General features: G+C 41.8%; 1 protein-coding gene across 2 annotated transcripts in view; it reads right to left on the bottom strand.

Moving 5' to 3' along the window:
- The window catches only part of PWWP2B (PWWP domain containing 2B), a 39152-nt gene extending 22029 nt beyond the window's left edge, over positions 1-17123 (bottom strand). The window contains exons 1-2 of one of the 2 annotated variants that reach the window (XM_063307364.1): positions 17053-17123; positions 11592-11988 (exon numbers count right to left, since the gene is read on the bottom strand). In XM_063307364.1, the coding sequence (XP_063163434.1) occupies positions 11592-11734 (143 nt within the window). In that variant the 5' untranslated portion in view covers positions 11735-11988; positions 17053-17123. Of the gene's footprint in view, positions 1-11591; positions 11989-12072; positions 12284-17052 lie in introns of those variants that run through there. The other variant, XM_063307363.1, reaches the window with a different exon arrangement.
- Positions 17124-21214: the final 4091 nt, after the last annotated feature.

The following is a 21214-nucleotide window of genomic DNA, read 5'->3' as shown; positions in this document are numbered from 1 at the left end:
ATTAATTGGTTTCCTGTTTGGGGATTGTGTTTAACAACAAATATGTAATTTAAAAATTATTAATCAACAGAGATGCCATGGATTGAATATGGGTCATCTGAATGCAAAGCCAGAGATGTTTTGGATCAACACTCCCATCTCTATTAGCATCAGATTTTTGGACTACAATTCCTATCAATACCTGTAGCTTAGCCAATAGTTCAGGCTATAATACCAAGACATTGGGAAACCAGACTGTTCAGCTGCAGCAAGTGTGTGATTACAATAGTACATTAAATAATGCAGTATGTGAAAATCCTCTGGTAATTTGAAGAGTGAAACTACTAGCACTATTCCCTTTTTATCAAGCAAATGTCACAAATGGGAGCTAACCAGGGAAATGCCAAAAGGAAATGACCTATGGTGATGTTAGACTACGTATATGATGCGATCCCCATTTTATTTTACAGCCCACTGTAAGACTGGTACTCAAAGTGCACATTTGCACCATAATCGAGGGAAGGGGGAGCTCTGATTTAGAGTGCTTTGTTACAGACCCCTAAGTTAATATTGTTTTTTTCCTTATCAATATGCAGAGGCTCAGACAGTATACATTACTGCCTCATACCTAAACCCTCTTTGCTGATCTTATGTTCCAGATCAGTATCCCCAACCTGATGTACCAAAGTGTACTGGACTACAATATCCAAAAGACTCAACCAGAATGGGACTAAGTACTCCCATGATTCAAGCCAGGAGTGCCTTTGAGCAGCTTTGTCCAATAGTGCAGCTGGAGCCCTTAAGATAATCTACCTTACCACAATTACTCATCCTCTGGCCACATCCAGGTAGGATTAATAAAATACATTTCCTGTGAGGTTATCTCTAAAGATGGGTTGGAAACTTAGTTCATGCAAAATATGGCTCTCCAGACACTTGTGAGAGTTCAGCATTTGGTCCTAGCAGTACTACATCAACTGTACAAAATTCCTATTCACACCTGAGCCCAAATCAAAGTGCTGTTTTTCACTTTTAAAGCCCTGTTAGTCTTGTCAAACTTGAACCTTTCCGGATACACTGATTACAATTCTCCATCTCCAGACATGAGTTATGGTGATGGGAACTGCAGTCCCAACACATCCTGATAATGTCACATTCAAAAAGTTATACAGTTTTGGACCAAATTATTAATGGATTGTATCCACATACATCCTTGTCCAAGGATTAACACACTGGTAGTCTTTGTTTAGTGGCTGCCTTAGACAGTGACTATTTGCCATTATCACAGTGATGTAAAAGTAACTTTGTGATCAATCCTCACATTTACGACCTTGGCAGGTCTGCAAAACAAGAGATAGCTAAAGCAAGATCGCAATCAGTCACATTTCACTTAATGACTGCTTTGCTTAACAACCAAGCTGCTGGTGTCAATTGTGGTCACTAAATGAGGACTACCTGTAGTAGTAATTTAGTAGCTAAAACAGTCACCAGTAAAAATAATCGTATCAGTGAGGAAAAGACACTGGCCTTATCACTAGTGGTTCCTCAAAGTAGAACTTCTGATCTGGAGGGATATATTGTAGTCCATGCTTATTTTCTGAAGGAAACCTTGCTTTATGTGTGGGAAGCTTATGTTACTAGCCTTGTTAAAAGTTATTATGTTTTGCAACTGTTTAGGTTTAGGCCAGTACTGTATGGTATTATGTTACTATTCAATTCATTAGCTTCCATGGAATTTTACTTTATTTATTTATTCAATTTCTATGGCTGCCCATCTCAGACAAGTGACTCTGGGTGGCAGACAATCATAAAATCTGTTAAAACCAAGTACAAACACAATACAAAAATAAATATATATATAGCAACCCAGAAAAGTTATAATCATAGATGTCAGTATAACCAGGAAACAGGGCCCTCAACACTCAGGGGCCCAGGCCCAGGCACATAACCAGGTCTTCAAGGCCTTACAAAAGGCCAACAGGGTCGGGACCATCCAAATCTCTGGAGCAGGATTTCTCAACCAGGGTTCTGCAAGAGGTCACTAGGGGTTCCCTGGGAGATCACGATTTATTTAAAAACTTATTTCAAATTTGGGCAACTTCACATTACAGAGGTAAGTTTCATTCTTTATTTTTAGTTTAAGAACACTGTTAACACATATATGCAGGCCTACACATAAACAAATATAATAATCTTGTAACTTCTGGCTTATATTTGAACCTGAATGTGCAGGGGTTCCCTGAAGCCTGAAAAATATTTCAAGGGTTCCTCCAGGGTCAAAAGGTTAAGAAAGGCTGCTCTGGAGGGAGAATGTTTCAGAGGGCAGGAGCTATGGCAGAGAAGGCATGCCTCCAATCCCCGCCAGCTGACATTTGGCTGACAGGATCCAGAGCATGCCCAACTGCTGGACCAAATTGGACAGGTAGAAACAACTGGGAGAAGACAGTCCCTCAGGTAACCCAGTCCTAAGCCATGAAGGGCTTTAAAAGTGACAACCAGCACCTTGAATTGCACCCGGAAGCACGCTGGCAACCAATGCAGCTTACACAGTAGTGGTGTTACGTGTATCAAATATCCGACACCATTAACTACCTGTGCAACTGCATTCTGCATCAATTGAAGCTTCCAAATGCTCTTCAAGGGCAGCCCATGTAGAGGGTATTGCAGTAATCCAGATGAGAGGTCACAAGGGCATGAATGTGAGCAATTAATTAATAAGTATAATAAAAATAAATAATTTAATACATTAATTTAATGGGATATGTTCTCTTGTATTATATTCACTGATAGTTCCGTAGTCTGTAAGCCTTTTTAATGGTCCTGAAATGCTGCACAAAAACCCTTCAACAAATACAAAAAAGCAGGGATCATTAATCTTTTCCTGTGTTGGATACCTTTATATGATATCAAGCAAGAGTGCAAATAAGTAAGTAAGTAAATACATAAAATTAAAAATGCTCCATATCTTGTAAGGTTTTGGCATTTGTGAGAGATTTTGGCCATTATTAAGATGGGGGAGGAAGAGAGAGAGAGAGAGACAGATCCTGCTGGTGCTACCTGCCATTATGGTGTCTGCAAAATGCCACGTATCCAGCCTCTGAAATAAAGGCATTCCGACAACATGTTATCCTTGCAAAGAAATATTGGCAAAAGATCACTGGGTGGCTGGGCTAGGAGGGCTTCTTTGCACCATCTACAGAGGCCCCCAAATAGTAACTTTGCCCTCAACACTGTCTGCCTCTCACAGCTGGGCTATGGCAGTGACAGTAAACTCAGGAGTTTAATTGGGAGAATTCACAGGGAAAACCTGTTCAGCAAACAGCTGAGCATCCCTCGCCTACATTTTCTTCTACCAATGTTCCCTTTGCTTGCATTACCACAGGAATTTCCTACCCTCCGAAGCCTTTTCCTCCACCTTCTCTCAGCCTGGCATCTTTCAGAGGGGAAGGGTCCTCCTGCCCGGGCATTCTAGGAGCCACCATCCCAAAAGAGGTGCAGGCTGGGGAAGGTTACTCACCTTGCAAAACAACAACCGCTATTATCTGGGACATTACCTTCTCTGCAGGGGAGTCTGCACAGGGGTTGTCTGCTTTCATCAGAAGGATCAAAGCAGAGTATCATTGCCCTGCAAGCTCCTTTCCTACCTGCACACAACATCACCGGGCACACACAAAAGCAGAGGGGGGCGGCGCTTGCATTCTGATGCCATGATGCTGCTTTCATCATTCTGCCCCCCCCCCCGTTTCCCCTCCCACAGACATGAGTGCACTAAGATTCAATAAGGAACTGTCAAACCTCTTAAAAACAGCAGCCCTTCACTTTTATGACACCTGCTCCAGGTTCTCGGCCTGACTTCCCACTTGCTGTTTCATTCAGCCCTCCATGTCAAAAAAGTGATTGGCAGCTGAAACCAAGCCGGCCTGTAAAGGAATCCCCTTGTGCGCAGAAAGCTTTCAGTTATCATTCAACAAGGAAAAGAAACCACGGTGCTTTAAGCCATGTCCTGTCGTCATTATTACAAGCACTTCAATCCATGGAACTCAGAACAGCTACGCCTTGGCTCTTCTTTTTCTTTCCAAGCAGATTATGTATGTATATATATATTGTGTGTGATTGCATGTGTGTATAAACAAACAGACAAATAAAAGCAGCTTTCTCACAATTGTTTCTCTGTGACAAAGACAAGCAACCAGATACCCATGTGTTCGGGATACCCCCTTCACCATGTCCCAGCCCCCCCACCATTTGATTTTATCTTTAAAAGATTCACTTAATTTTTTTTAAAGAAATGATGAAATGGGAGGCATGCATGTTGCAAAGCAGAGTGCCAGCCTCCAGTACCAGCTCTATATCACGGATGTCCCTGGGCTACAAGAAGATGCCACAGACATTCTAAGAAAATAAAATGGGGTGGTTGGGAGTAGTTAAAGCCCAATCATTTTGTTGAAAGTGTGTCCTCGCCTCTAAAAGAAAAAGAAAGGTAAATGTGGATGGTAAGGAATGTCCTACAGAGACAGAGTATGGCAGAAAATAACCTGCTATGTTCTCGTAGTCCAACCCACTGTGGCAGCCATTTTATGAATATGTATACATGGCAGCCATTTTGCAGGAGCACCCAAAACATGCTCATTAAATTCTAAAAGAGTGACTTGGCCTGAAAATGTTATTGCCTACACAAGAGAATCTATACTGGAGGCAACTCAAATGAGACTGTCTGTCTGCCCTCAGGTATCTCATCACTCACAGCTTTGATCACCAAAGGAAGGTGCTAATTTTGAAATGCCTTCTGTGATAAGGTCTTCTGATCTGTATTGTATTATAGAATTTACATTACATATAAGAGATGCTGGGCAGTGACAACCACCCTCCACTTCCCTAAGCACTACTCAGAATATACTCACAGGTTTTTGTACCATACGAACTTATTTATTACATGCATGTTGTAACTCACCTTCAAAATAGCTCATGGTAACTGTCATGATATTATTTGTCTTCACAACAAACTCTCCAAATGTTAGGTGTGGCAGGTTAGGATGAGCCATACTGACTTTTCTTAAGGATCTAGATTTACAGCCAAACCTAGACTTGAGCTGAGGCTTTTCTGCAGACCCAGGACTCTTCCCACCATACTATGACTGGGTTCACATATAGCACAAAGCTAGCCTCTTCCAACTTGGCATCCCCCAGATAGGTTAGCATTGCTGAGAATTTTGGAGTCCAACATATTTGGAAGGTGTCAGTTTGGGAAGGACAGCTGAGCCATGGGATGAATGCTCTAGAGCAGCCTTTCTCAACCTTTTGATCCTGGAGGAACCCTTGAAATATTTTTCAGGCCTCGGGGAACCCCTGAACATTCAGGCTCAAATATAGGCCATAGGTTACAAAATTATTATATTCGTTTCATGTGTAGGCCTGTATATATGCATTAACAGTGTTCTTAAACTAAAGAATGAAACTTACCTCTTTAATCTGAAGTTGCCCAAATTTGAAATAAGTTTTTAAATAAATCATGATCTCCCAGGGAACCCCTAGTGACCACTCATGGAACCCTAGGGTTTCATGGAACCCTGGTTGAGAAACCTTGCTCTAGAGTGATACAATTCACACATAAAGGTAAGCCAACCATAGTTTATAAACTACAATGACTTAGTTAACGTAAAATATAAAAATCACACATACGAGGGATGCATGTGACTATCTCACTCACTGCATGCCTGTTCATTTACAATGCCTGTAAACATAGGGACTCTCTTCAGTCATTTTCATAAACATGTTTCATGTTGTATGCATGCTATATCCAGCTTGATACTATGATGCCACCTCCCCTATCCTGTCCAACCTGCTTACTGTATTGACTTCTGAATGCCTGAAAAAGATTTGGGAACCAAGCCTATCACTACAATAAACCCTGGAGTAACTTGGGCATATTTATTTATTTATTATTCAAATTTAATTACCGCCCATCTCCCCCAAGAGGTGTTACCTCTTTGGTGGTAGATCAAACTGCCCACCTTAGATGTGTGGATCTACAGTTCCCATCACTCCCACCCACTGACCAGTAGGTGCAGTCCAACATATCAGGAGAGTACAAGGTTAGGAGAGGTTGAAATAGACAAATCATCTACCCACGTGGAAAGTTTTTCATGTAGCAGCTAGTATTTTGGATCATCCTTAGCTATTCTGACTACAGCTGCTGAAAACTGTACTTTAGCAACATTTGGAAGCCCACAAATTCTCCACCCCTAGTTTAATTATTTTCACAAATCCCTTTCCAGCTGAGGGAACAAAAGCTTCTACTTCTTCACTGCTGTATATGATTCTGCCATGCTGCTACATTTGTCATTTAATATAATATATGTGCTATTTTTGTCTCTGCTACTCTGTTGCTACCTTCCCATTGCCATACCAATTACTTATAACTTGACAGATCTTGATTATGTATAGCCTGACAGCTCTTAGAATTCACAAACCACAAGAGAATGCCAGTAAAGCTATAATCCTATGCACATTTACTTGGGAGTAAGTCCCAGTAGTAGTTACCTCCCAGGAAACATGCACAGAATTGGCCTACAAGTTTATTCACAATAATGGTGGATTAAGGCATACTTTTTGGGGGTGGGTGGGGCAAACTGCAGTTCAACTAAGGTTAGGACTTATCTGACCGCTGATCAAAATTTTGCAGATTGTTTTTAAAAATCTAGCATCCAACCAAAGGAGAAAAACTTGTCCATTATTGTCTTGTTTCTCCACAGAGTCAGCAAATACTGCTGAAAACAGTCTAGCTAGGAGGAGGAATGGGTGGACACAGTAGCTCATTTTCCCTCATTGTCCTCCTATCTTTGGTGAAGCATTAGTCATACAGAAAAAGTATCTGTGTATAAGGGTGTTTAAAAAAAATCCAGAGATGATGTAAAACTGGCTCAACATATTTTCATGTGTGGCCAACTTATAACAAAACGACAATAGATCCATCCAACAGCCTTGGTTCCTGGTCCTCTGATATGCAGAACAAAAGCAGCAACTAACTATCCAGACATCCCCTACTCAGAAATTTAACCTTCATTATAGTTGGAAGAAAGGAAGGAACAGAAATCTCTCTGTTGCAGCAAACAAAATTCTGGTTTCTTACCCTCTTTATCAATACACTTGTGAAAGGAGAACCTGCTGTTCTCCAGAGCCCTTTCTTTGTGCTAAAGAAAGTCACCACAAATAACAGCTGACAAGGGAGCAGACTCATCTCTTCTGGGTCCCAAACAGTACATAGGTAGTGTTTCATTTCATTCTTAATCACCACTGAAATATACAAGGCAGCCAGAAATGGGATCTAACCATATGGGAAAGCAACATCAGATGTTAATTTCTCTGCCACAAGAGATCAAGAATGGCTAGAAACTGAAGAGCTTTTTAAAGCCTACTCAAGAAGCTTCTTTTTAATGTCAGCAGCTACTAGTTAAATGCAATTTAAACATTCCTGTGCATTATCAAACCACGTGAAAGACAAAAATCTCTCTTTTGGAACCAGCAGCATACACAGGAGAAGACATACTTCAAGCCTGCCGAAAATCAATCTCTCTCTCTCTCTCTGCATTTTCATTAAAAAAAAAAAACTAAAGCATGGGTAGGCAAGATAGATTTAGTCCTAAATCACACACACACACACACACAAAAAGTAGTCTGTCCTGACATACAAAGCACACTAGCTTTTCCCATGAGCCAGCTAATCAGCTGGCTAACAGAGACCACTTCCCTAATTTCCCTGCTACTAATAGCAATGAAAAACTAGCAGCTTGTAGTGGGGCTGGATGGGGGACTAAACCCTTGCTGCTTTTTCTTTCCTTTCAGCAATCCAGCTTATGATCATTTGTTTCCCTCTGCAATTAGCAGTGGGGGGGGGGGGAGACTGAGCAGTATTGTTGAGAGGGAGGAGATCTTTTTCTTCCTACCCCTCCCATGACTGCTTGAAGTCATCGTTTCTCATAATGGAAAACCAGCAGTCTGTAATAGATTGTTAGATGGGAGAAGGCTGATTCTCTTCCCAGCAAAATTGCTCAGGGCTTCTTGAAGGAAGGACAATGAACAAGTGAGCATGTATGCACAAATGGTACGCATAAGAGATAGCCTGGTAATTAAGCAGAGGCAGACACACACACACAGACACTTGCAAGCAACTTGTATGACCCTTAACTAGAACCTGGTAGACATATTTGGAAACAAAGCACTGGTAGTTCAGGAACTGGTTTTAAATGGAGTTCCATCTTCATAAAAATACCAACTCCTGATTATTTCAGGCTTCTTTACTTCAGCAGCATAAAGGGAACAGGGACACATATTTTGATTTGCTGCTATTGTTAGACAGCTGAGAGCTGGAAATCTTTAAAAAAAATCAGTTCTGGGACAACCTTCTGCCTAAGTCAAATTTTAACATCTTTGCAGCATTTATTTCCATTTATTTTTTCATTCCCATTTTTAATTTCCCTTTTTTGATACTTCCTTTCAAACAATTTTTGTTACTCTGCTTTCAGCTGCATTGATTTATGATGCAGGCCGCTTTCTCCCTCCTTCCAATTTGCCTTTCATTTCTTATTGTCTGTTGAGATGTTTCAGCTTTGTTTATTTTGGCTTTTCCCTCTCCCTTATTCCATTTCCATCTTCTTCAAAGCACCAACCTGAGTTCTGAGGCAACCTTTAGACTTTTGGCTTTACTGGAGTATTTGCAAATACCTATCAGCATTAAACATTACATATTTGAGTGATTCTGGAATATTAAACATAGCAAGGAAGAAAAAATGTTTAAGGAATACACACAACTAGTTTGAAGCAACTTCATCCTACTGAATAGAAAGATAAGAAAGAGGTTAGAAAAACCAAGAGGAGGAGGGGAAGCATGTTCAAAATGGATACACATCAAGCTTTTGAACTGTCTGGGTGGCTTGGAAAAGAAATCATGAGATAGAACTATTTAAGCCCTGCACTAATGCAACTGAAAGATCCAATTTATTCAGGAAGGTCTGCTGAAAGGAAAACAATTGTCCAGCCAAGCCAGGAATATCAGCACAGATGTTCCTTAAACCTTCTTTCTGGAAAACTATTATTTATCCAGTAAGTATGTCAAATGTGCTCAGAAGCTGGTGGATGCAATTATGATGCATTAAAACTATATAAAATCAAGCGCAACTTTTCTGCTTGTATAGAACAGGGAGGGGCTACGGGTATGCCTTGCCTGTATGACTCCACAGATAAAAGGATCTGAGTAATGGTAATAAAAAGGGCTCTTCCTGACATGTAGAGAAATGCTGTCACTTGGAGCAGTAAGCAATATTGGGCTACCGGGACCAATGGCTTCACACTATTTAAAGTTGGGGTGGACAGTGTGCAGTCTTAGGGCTGTGCCCCATACTTGGGCTAACTTCATGTAGACCTTAGATTAAATTCAAATCACCCCTGCAAGGGATGTTACGTAAGAGTTACCTGTCCTTTTCCTGAAGAATTCTGCAGAGAGAAAAGACAGAGAAGAAAAGGCCTCAGAGAGATAACGTGTGTCCCCCAAATCCTCTGGGCTCTCCTCCCACTCCCTGGCTGTCTCGGTCCCACCCACAGTTTAACCATATGAATCTTAGAAGACGCTCAGATCTGTGAGCCACCTATCGAGAGAAAGGGACACACTGATATAGAAGCATACCACAGCTCACAGTCACAATTTAGCAGAGAACTCTTCTTCTTACACTTGCCTGGTGAAAATCAGCATGATTTTTTTATGCCCCTTCGTTTTTGCATCCTTGCAATTTGTTGCAATGTGCTTCTATGCAAAGATTCCTAGTGCATCCTGCCATTTTAATTTGCTTCACAGTCTCAAGTGCCAGAAAGAAATCAATAGGGCTGCAGCAAGGCTTGGGTGGCTATTTAACAATATCAGCAACATTAACTTAGCTATCAGGACAATGGGATGGCAGGAGGAGAGAAGGGCAACACAGCACTCCCAGTTACCTAAACATATTAACACAGAGGACTTTTTAACAAAACATTTATTTATATCTACACACAAACATATTGGTTTGAAATTCGTAAGAAGCCCTGTGTTAAGTTCCATCTCTTTACTGTTAATGGATGCTGGCGCATCTCCTAATTAGATAACTCTTGCAGATAATTGTCAAAGGCTGATGAATGCATGTTGCTGGGGGGAGGGGAGGAAATGGAGAAGCTGTCACTAAGATGGAGTCCTCATTAAGAAAAATGAATTTGGGGCCTCCAAAAGTGGCAAGCATTTATTTATAATTTCTACTCAGCAAATTCAATAGTAAGGGGAAAACTCATATTTGAGGAGTCTTACATGCCAACAGACTATTTAGAATTCTGTTTTGTACAGAAGGTATGCATACCAAAGAGAAAGATTATTTTCAATTGTTTAGAAAATATTTTAAATGGAAGGCCAATAACTAGGTTAAGTCCATTTTTCTATCACTGACAGCTTTCCAAGTGTCAGTTTTCAAGACATTCTGCCTTTAGAGAGCTGTTTGTATACTTTTAGCAAACTATTACATCTCCTGTAATAGCCAATATAGGCAAGTCTTTTGTCTGGAAGATTCTGAAAGAAATGCAGTTTTGGAAGTATTACATTATTAACTGAAGCACTATTTATAGGAGCTGGTGTTTCATTAAATAAGTGAATATATCCTAAACTGCAAAACAGGAAGGGGAAGGAGCTTTGCTGTTACCCTGCATTTATGTGTGCATTATATGCGGGGGAAACCCTCCCTCTCTGAAGGAGGCCCACACTTTTGCTGAATGTGAAAAGGGAAAATGGCAAGCTGGGGCAGTTTCAACCCAGGATGAAATCTTTTTGAAGTGTACAGAACCTCCTTAAACAAAGAAGTCTGTAATTATGGCAACATGTGTCTTCATGAGAACATGATTGTGTTACCCCATCTGCAGCACAAGTGGAGTCTCCTCAAGAAAAGAGGGGGGGGGGGGAAACTTCAGCAAAGTTATAACATTTGCAGAAGAAAGCGACCTGGTCTTTTCAATGCCAGCCTATTAGACACAGGAGCCTGTTCTCTGAAAGATGAAGACAATCCTTTCCCCTCCCCCCACCACCGAGCGACACACCTTTTTTTAAGGGCCTAACCCCAGAGGAAAATATGGCTCATTTCAGCAGCCTTTTTCAGAAAGGACGGCAGCGACTCCTCTTCGAAAACGTCACTCAAGGAGGACATGATTGTACAGAGCACAAACTAGAAAGCTGACTTTTTTTTTCAGAAAGGGGAACATTTATTCCACGCTGGATTCCGAACAGAAAATGAAACCAAAATATGCCATTTAAAAAAAAAAAAAGGGGGGGGGGAGGCACACACAGAGAGAAAAGCAACGTTGCCATTTCCTCCCCCCTCCCGGATTTTCTCCCTTCCCCCAATGCAATGAGCCATGCAACTCTTTAATCTGATTATGGCCTAATCCCGCCTTCTGCCCAGCTGCTCTGTCCTCGCCCTCCAGCAGGGCCTAGTGGGGACAGTAAACTTCTCAGCTGCGATTTCCCCCCTCCCTCTCCGAGATTATATTGTATTTCTACGGTGGGGTGGGGCAAAGAGAATAATAATTAAAGCAATTAATGCTCCTACTTTTTAGTGCAATCCAGGAGGATCCCGGTGAACCGCCTCTCCCCGCAGCTCAAGGTGACCACCAGGGTATCGTTCACCATTTGCTCCACCAGCACGGGCAGCCAGGAGCCGACCTGCAGCTCTTTCGTGTCAGCCTCCTCCATGCTTTTGCGAGAAACTCGCGGCGGCGAGCCTCGGTTGCAGCTGGAGTGCGGCTGCGAGATCCCAGGCGGCCTTGCTTGGGCAGGCTCCCCTCCCCCCGCTGCTGAAGCTCCTGCTGGCGCTGGCGCTGCTCTCGGGATAGTTACACTGGTCGCTTCGATGACCTCATGGCTCCAGGCTCCCCCTCAACAGGGAGGATTAATAGGTGCGTTGACGTCACAATGCTTCCCTCCCGGGAACGTTCCACAGCGGAATCCTGAAACAATGGGCCACATTAGGGTACTTATTATAGAACGAGAAGGTGTTTTTATTCCCCCTCCTGCTTTGCCAAGCGAGTTACCCTTTAGAAAGGAGGTTTCCCGTCTGCCTCACACTTGAGCGGTTTAGAAGCATCGCGTTTACGCCTACAGGAGGGGTCAAGTGATTATCCAGGCTAAACTGTTTCCGTCCCGGTACTGTTGCTGAGAATCAGGCAAAGCATAGATTAAATTCTAGGCATTCTGTTGGCTAAACATGTAGAATGCCTTCTTCCGCTGCCGCTGCAAATGAGATATTTTACCTGGAGTGGATGAGTGGAACGCACGCGCCACTCGGCATCCAGATTTCTAGAGACGTTCCTAAGTACTCTAAAGTGAATGTTCTCTTTTTCCATCACGTGGCTCTCCTGAACAAGAAAAATCTCTCTGGTCTGCCAGTAAAACACAGGTTGCCCCTGCAGTCCGACTGCCACTTGGGTCAAATTTGTTTCAGCCAAATCTGGAGTTGATCAATTTTAACACTTCCTCTGTGTGTGTCTGTGTGTCTGGATATGTGTGTAATATATATGTGGGTATGTGTAGTTGGAAGGAAGTCAGTGGATTTTTCTTCCAAGTATGCTCTGTATTGTAGCCAAGAAAAGCATTATCCTACTTACACCAGAAGATTTCAGTTAATTTCCATGCTCCTTGGGGCAAACTGACCCAAGAAAAGTGACTTTTCCAAGACTCAGCACATTGGGAACAATGTGCTTGCACATTGGCAGAACCAGTGTCCGAAAGGCTAGGTATTTCCTTTCAAAGAGAACGTTGGGATGCTCATCTCTCTGCTCTAGTGGTTAAGGCACCGGGCTAGAAACCGGGCGAGTTCTAGTCCTGCCTTAGGCACGAAAGCCGACTGGGTGACCTTGGGCCAGTCCCTCTTTCTCAGCCCAACCCACCTCACAGGGTTGTTGTTGTGGGGAAAATAGGAGGAGGAAGGAGTATGAGGTATGTTCCCCTTGAGTTATTTGTAAACATGATAAAGATGGGATAAAAAAAATAAATAAACTTGCTTGTTTTAAGAGAAAGGTTTCTCTTCCACAACCCGTTTTTTGAAGAGTTGGAGGGAAAGCACTGCTACAAGAACATACTTCCTAACTTCTATAAGAAATTTCAGACAAGCTATGTTTCATCTCAAGCATACGCTGTTCCCAAATACTTTAAAAGTCATCCCCAAATCAAATGTATGAACAACTCTGATTTTGAAATAAAGATTAAGGAACAGTGATATATTCTTCTTGTGCCATATATTCACAACTGATTAGTGAGCAGTTCTCTCTCCAGATCCATGTTCCATTGTGCTCAGTAGTATTTATTCCCAGTATTCCCAAATAAAGTAGGCATAATCACTTACCTAGGAGTAAGCATAATTAAACATAATAAACCTTTCATGTTTCAATAAGCTTGACTAGATTTGTATTTTTGTACAGGAAATACAACTACCATTCTATGAATACTCACTTGGCTAGATATCTTTATATATATTGGTAAGCCCTATAGTTTTCAGTGAGCTTCTCAATAAATACATTTAAGTATGCAACTAGAAATAGGAAGCAATCCACAAAATAACTACTCTATAATAAGCTTATTAAAGACAAATGGATTCAGCTTTATAGGGGCAGGCTTGTGGTACAATTTTAAACATATTTACTTGGAATCAAGCTCTATTCAATGGAAATTGCTTCCAGGTAATTTTTCTTCTTAAACTTGTACACAGAACACATCATGCGACATGCTGGGCTTGAGGAATCCAAAGCTGGAGTTAAAATCGCTGGAAGAAACATTAACAATCTCAGATATGCAGATGATACCACTTCGGTGGCTGAAAGTGAAGAGGAACTGAGGAGCCTTATGATGAAGGTGAAAGAAGAAAGTGCAAAAGCTGGCTTGCAGCTAAACCTCAACAAAACCAAGATTATGGCAACCAGCTTGATTGATAACTGGCAAATAGAGGGAGAAAATGTAGAAGACTTTGAAAGACTTTGTATTGTGAAAGACTTTGTATTTCTAGGCGCGAAGATTACTGCAGATGCTGACTGCAGTCAGGAAATCAGAAGACGTTTAATCCTTGGGAGAAGAGCAATGACAAATCTCGATAAAATAGTTAAGAGCAGAGACATCACACTGACAACAAAGGTCCGCATAGTTAAAGCAATGGTGTTCCCCATAGTAACATATGGCTGCGAGAGCTGGACCATAAGGAAGGCTGAGAGAAGGAAGATAGATGCGTTTGAACTGTGGTGTTGGAGGAAAATTCTGAGAGTGCCTTGGACTGCAAGAAGATCAAACCAGTCCATTCTCCAGGAAATAAAGCCAGACTGCTCACTTGAGGGAACGATATTAAAGGCAAAACTGAAATACTTTGGCCACATAATGAGAAGACAGGACACCCTGGAGAAGATGCTGATGCTAGGGAGAGTGGAGGGCAAAAGGAAGAGGGGCTGACCAAGGGCAAGGTGGATGGATGATATTCTAGAGGTGACGGACTTGTCCTTGGGGGAGCTGTGGGTGTTGACGACCAACAGGAAGTTCTGGCATGGGCTGGTCCATGAAGTCACAAAGAGTTGGAAGCGACTAAACGAATAAACAACACAATTTTTCTTCTATAAGTACAGTACATTTTCAAAACAGACATTCTGAAAAGGCAGCATGGCAACAGAGTCCTAAATGTCCAGGTGGCAAGAGGTGGCCCAGTATTTTGCGTCTTAACTGAATATTAAGTCCCGCTGAGTTCTGAAGGACCTACTGCCAAAAATAGCCCTGACATCTTTGTTTTTAAAGTGTGTGTATGTCTCTTGTCTCGCTTGGCAGGTCATTGTGCATTAAAGAGAAATCTTTAGAACTGGAAGGGATGCATCAGGAGTGTATGGGGTTTTTTTAAGTGAGTGTAAGAACAGCTGATCATGCCTTTGGGGTGTGTTGCAGTTGTTGTAGGGACTCTGAGTTGGGTTACACAATCATAGAATTGTAGAATTGGAAGGAACTACAAGGATCATCTAGTCTACCTCTGTAGAATATGCAGGAAGACCAACTAAACCATCCACAAGAGGTGGCTGTTCTGCTGTTTCTTAAAAACCTCAAGAGATGGACTATTCACAACCTTTCTAGATAGACTGTCGACTATTGTACAGATGTTGTCATCAGGAAGCTTTATCACTGAGGTGGTCAAGTTCTTTCTTTATGAAAGATGCTTAGTGACAGAGCAATTCCAAAGGCAGCTTTGCAACATTTCCAAGTATTTCTGTATGACTCTGGGATTTGTGATGTGTACTGATTGATAGGCTCTCTTCAGTAGGTAGCAATAATAGGATTTATGTTGGCCTTGCTTCACCATCATCCTCAAGGAGGAGGTTTGTATTTGTGGAGGTCAGTATTTTAGGACAGCAGTAATTGTGCAAGAAAAATGCTCAGATAGCCTTGTCCTCATAAATCACTCAGAAGTAAGGCCCACAAAGGGGTTTTTTTTTAGGGGGGGGAGGACAGTTATACTGGCAAGTATAATATATTCAAGTAGTCATCCTTCTCAGATAACATTGTAAAGTAAATATACAGTATAAGATAATATGATTATAATATAGCAACATTCTAGCTTTCAGTTACAACCAGTTGAAGAAAAATTTAAACTGTGATAAGTTGGATCCTTTTCTGGACTTTTATATGGTAATGTAAAAAAAAAAGTAAGTAGAGATGTGCATGTTTCTTCACTAATCATACGAATGGTTAAGCTTTTTCCTAGAGAAACTTGAAGATTTTTGCTTGAGTTTGGGTGGAACGCTGGGGGAATGATCCAAATCTTTCTTAGAACTGAATGACATGCAATCACATGCTCTTGTATAGGATTATTTTGTCAGGCCTCAGCACAGTGCCACAAAGAGGGGAGGGCTGCTCCCCCGCCCCCTTTACATTCAAAAGAGGTCCAAGGTCGCCAATCTTTTCCTGCTTCTGCCAGCCTTGAATTAGCTCTTTAGGTATAAATCTACAATGCTGTCAAAAATCTGTTCACTACTGCAATATTTAATCAAATTTATCAGATGAGTGACATTGATGTAGACTGCAAAGTTTATGGAAATGTAGCATTTTCTCTCCAATATGTATGACTCCATGTTTAAGAAAAAAAGAAAGACTTAAAGGAAATTATTAAAAGTAAGCAATTTTTAGAAGAAAGGAAATAAAAGACAAAAGAGATCTTCTTATCTTTACAGCAGTCTCACTACCCTGAACACATTTGTTCAAAATGCAAACTAATCAGTATAAAGCAGAAATTGGAAAAGAAAAAGGAGTCCATAAAAACCATCACATCTGAATTTAGACAAAACCAATATAATGATTTGTAGATTTCTTAGATTATCCTTTTTTAAAAAAATAATAATTGCATTATATTCCTTGTATTGGTGCAGCAGTCTACTTTTAGCTTAAGGCGTTATGATACATTGAAGCAAATCCTAAAAACATTGGTTAAACACGGTGTACAAAATGTGTTTCAATTTATTTGAAACATCAGGATAGGCTTTTCTTCCTTCAGCCTTTTTTCCCCCTCAGAGCTCTGTCCTTCAGATACAATATATTTTACAGAGCCAAGCAAAGCCACTGCTTGCTGATGCCAGAGAACCCTCACATTCCTCTATTACATTTTAGACCTTTGGTAAGTGTGACCAACCCAGTCACTGTTTTCTTTGCCAATTTGGCTAGTGGGTTCTTCAATTTTAAAATCTCTGCCCTCCAGCCTGCAAACAGAGGGTATTTATAGTCCAAAGCTTAGTTTTGATTTATTCCTAAAGAAGGGGAGGAAGGGAGGGAGATAGCTTTGCTTCATTCATGTTTAAGTCTCCCACAAGGTTCTACAGCCTGGATATGAATTAAAATCCAACAGACAAAAAGAAAAAGCAGGATGCATTAAAAAAAAAGGCAAGGAAAACAAAGAAACAAACGCACCACCCCAGCAAGTATAAATCAAACCCTCGCAAATGAGAAGCAGTGGAAAGTACAGAAACAACGAGGAGAAGAAAGTCTGTGGCTCGCATTACCTGATCACTGGCTCTCTCCGGCCCTTTTAACCATGGCAATGTTTGACAATTCGCGGAGGTTACTATGCGGGGCTGTTCGTTTCCATCACGCGCCCCCTAGCGGTCGCTTGCGGCATTTCCTCGTTAAAATTGATTCCTGCGGCCGCTTCCAGCGTTGGAGAGTCGCCTCAGTTGCCTGAGACGCAGCTGCTGGAGCAGAAGCTGCTGGAGCGGCCTCAGATACTGTAGCAGGGTGGACGTCGCCGCCGGAGACAGAGGTGGGCGGCAGGGGCATCAGTCACCTTAAACACAAGGCACATTCCAGACCTCCTGGTTGCTTCTAAAAAGATTCCTCGAAGGCATAGGCTGCAGTCTCGCTGGCTGCAGCATTTGAACAAAAATTTGCCAAACAAGCCGCCTCCTTCAAATCCTTCAGGATTCAGGCGATAAGGCTAAGTGAATCTCGAAGGATTGTTCAAGCTGGGGATAAGCTCTGAACACCTCCCCCCCGCGCCGGTTTCGCCTTATAATCTCAGAGTTCTTTTACAGTAATCATAATTGAAAAGAATCAGTCAAAAGTCTTCCATTCTCTCTGCCCCGATGATTGCTTTCTTTTTTAATATATAGTAATTTTATTAAGCATTACAGTTAAAAAGATTGTTGTTGTTTATTCGTTTAGTCGCTTCCGACTCTTCGTGACTTCATGGACCAGCCCACGCCAGAGCTTCCTGTCGGTCGTCAACACCCCCAGCTCCCCCAGGGACGAGTCCGTCACCTCTAGAATATCATCCATCCACCTTGCCCTTGGTCGGCCCCTCTTCCTTTTGCCCTCCACTCTCCCTAGCATCAGCACCTTCTCCAGGGTATCCTGTCTTCTCATTATGTGGCCAAAGTATTTCAGTTTTGCCTTTAATATCATTCCTTCAAGCGAGCAGTCTGGCTTAATTTCCTGGAGGATGGACTGGTTTCATCTTCTTGCAGTCCAAGGCACTCTCAGAATTTTCCTCCAACACCACAGTTCAAAAGCATCGATCTTCCTTCTCTCAGCCTTCCTTATGGTCCAGCTCTCGCAGCCATATGTTACTACGGGGAACAGCATTGCTTTAACTATGCGGGCCTTTGTTGTCAGTGTGATGTCTCTGCTCTTAACTGTTTTATCAAGATTGGTCATTGCTCTTCTCCCAAGGATTAAGCGTCTTCTGATTTCCTGACTGCAGTCAGCATCTGCAGTAATCTTCGCACCTAGAAATACAAAGTCTTTCACTGCTTCTACATTTTCTCCCTCTATTTGCCAGTTATCAGTCAAGCTGGTTGCCATAATCTTGGTTTTGTTGAGGTTTAGCTGCAAGCCAGCTTTTGCACTTTCTTCTTTCACCTTCATCATAAGGCTCCTCTTCACTTTCAGCCATCAAAGTGGTATCATCTGCATATCTGAGATTGTTAATGTTTCTTCCAGCGATTTTAACTCCAGCCTTGGATTCCTCAAGCCCAGCATGTCGCATGATGTGTTCTGAGTACAAGTTGAATAGGTAGGGTGAGAGTATACAGCCCTGCCGTACTCCTTTCCCAATCTTAAACCAGTCCGTTGTTCCATGGTCTGTTCTTACTGTCGCTACCTGGTCGTTATACAGATTCTTCAGGAGGCATATAAGATGACTTGGTATCCCCATACCACTAAGAACTTGCCACAATTTGTTATGGTCCACACAGTCAAAGGCTTTAGAATAGTCAATAAAACAGAAATAGATGTTTTTCTGAAACTCCCTGGCTTTTTCCATTATCCAGCGGATATTGGCAATTTGGTCTCTAGTTCCTCTGCCTTTTCTAAACCCAGCTTGTCATCTGGCAATTCTCGCTCCATGAACTGCTGAAGTCTACCTTGCAGGATCTTGAGCATTACCTTACTGGCATGTGAAATGAGTGCCACTGTTCGATAGTTTGAACATTCTTTAGTGTTTCCCTTTTTTGGTATGGGGATATAAGTTGATTTTTTCCAATCTGATGGCCATTCTTGTGTTTTCCAAATTTGCTGGCACATAGCATGCATTACCTTGAGAGCATCATCTTGCAAGATTTTGAACAATTCAGCTGGGATGCCGTCGTCTCCTGCTGCCTTGTTATTAGCAATGCTTCTTAAGGCCCACTCAACCTCACTCTTTAGGATGTCTGGCTCTAGCTCACTGACCACACCGTCAAAGCTATCCCCGATATTGTTATCCTTCCTATACAGGTCTTCTGTATATTCTTGCCACCTTTTCTTGATCTCTTCTTCTTCTGTTAGGTCCTTGCCATCTTTGTTTTTGATCATACCCATTTTGGCCTGGAATTTACCTCCGATGTTTCTAATTTTCTGGAAGAGGTCTCTTATCCTTCCTATTCTATTGTCTTCTTCCACTTCCGCGCATTGCTTGTTTAAAAATAATTCCTTATCTCTTTTGGCTAACCTCTGGAATTTTGCATTTAATTGGGCATATCTCCCCCTATCCCTGTTGCCTTTTGCTTTCCTTCTTTCTTGGGCTACTTCTAGTGTCTTAGCAGACAGCCATTTTGCCTTCTTGGTTTTCTCTTTCTTTGGGATGTATTTTGTTGCCGCCTCCTGAACAATGCTCCCAACTTCTGTCCAGAGTTCTTCCGGGACCCTATCTACTAAGTCCAGTCCCTTAAATCTATTCTTCACCTCCACTGCATATTCCATAGGAATATTAGTGAGCTCATATCTAGCTGACCTGTGGGTCTTCCCTAATCTCTTTAGTCTGATCCTAAATTGTGCAAGAAGAAGTTCGTGATCTGAACTACAGTCAGCTCCAGGTCTTGTTTTTACCGACTGTACAGATGTCCGCCACCTTTGGCTGCAAAGGATGTAGTCAATCTGATTTCGGTGTTGTCCATCTGGTGAAGTCCATGTATAAAGCCATCTCTTAGGTTGTTGGAAGAGAGTGTTTGTTATGCAGAGTGAGTGTCTTGGCAAAATTCTATCAGCCTATGTCCTGCTTTGTTTTGTTCTCCCAGGCCATGCTTACCTGTAATTCCAGGTGTCATTTGACTGCCCACCTTAGCATTCCAGTCTCCTGTGATGAAATAACATCTCTTTTAGGCGTGTCATCCAGTAGGTGCTGCAGATCCTCATAGAACTGCTCTACTTCAGCTTCTTCAGCATTTGTGGTTGGGGTGTATATTTGGATCACTGTGATGTTAGATGGCTTGCCCTGAATTCGAATTGAGATCATTCTGTCATTTTTTGGATTGTATCCAAGCACTGCTTTGGCCACCTTACTATTAATTATGAAGGCTACTCCATTTCTTCTGTGGTCCTCTTGTCCACAGTAGTAGATCTGGTGGTCATTTGATGTGAAGTGGCCCATTCCAGTCCATTTCAGTTCACTGACGCCCAAAATGTCTATCTTTAATCTTGACATCTTACCAATAACCACATCCAATTTGCCCTGGCTCATAGATCTTACATTCCAGGTTCCAGTGGTCTGTTGATCCTTAGAACATCGGATTCGCCGTTCACCACCAGCACCGTCGGCCGCTAGCCATCCTTTCGGCTTTGAGCTAGCTGCGTCATCACGTCTGGGGCTAGTTGAACTCATCCTCTGTTTCTCCCCAGTAGCATTTTGACCATCTTCCGACCTGGGGGTCTCATCTTCCGATGGTATACCGACATATGTCTGGTTGTACTGATCCATTTAGTTTTCACGGCAAGAATACTGGGGTGGGTTGCCATTACCTTCCCCAGGGATCGCATTTAGTCTGACCTCTCTGTCATGACCTTCCCGTCTTGGGTGGCCCTTCATGGTTTAGCTCATGGCATCATTGAGGTGCTCAAGCTCCAGCACCACGACAAGATAAGGATCCTTTGCTGAAGGTTAAAAAGATAAGAACTAATAAAAACCAAAAAAAGAAAAGAATATAAAGAGAAACTAGAAAGTGCAGAAAAGAAGAAAAAAATAGAAAAGAAAAAATAATATAATAAAGAAAAAGAAAATATATAAAGAAATGACTTCTCCCTTCATCACAACAAGTATAAGCAATTTTAGTAACTTATCACCTTCTCTTAAAATACAACAAATGATCTCTTCTGCCCATGTCTCATTTCTTATCTATAAGCAAATCTTTAAAGCCTGGTCATTCAGTCCTGGTCAGCAAAAGACCATTAAGGGTTACCAGAGATAACATATCT

The sequence above is a fragment of the Candoia aspera genome, chromosome 6, assembly GCF_035149785.1.
Source record: "Candoia aspera isolate rCanAsp1 chromosome 6, rCanAsp1.hap2, whole genome shotgun sequence".
Classification (NCBI taxonomy): Eukaryota; Metazoa; Chordata; class Lepidosauria; order Squamata; family Boidae; genus Candoia; species Candoia aspera.
The sequence above is the reverse complement of the archived record's forward strand: the minus strand, read 5'-3'. Positions and strand labels throughout refer to the sequence as shown.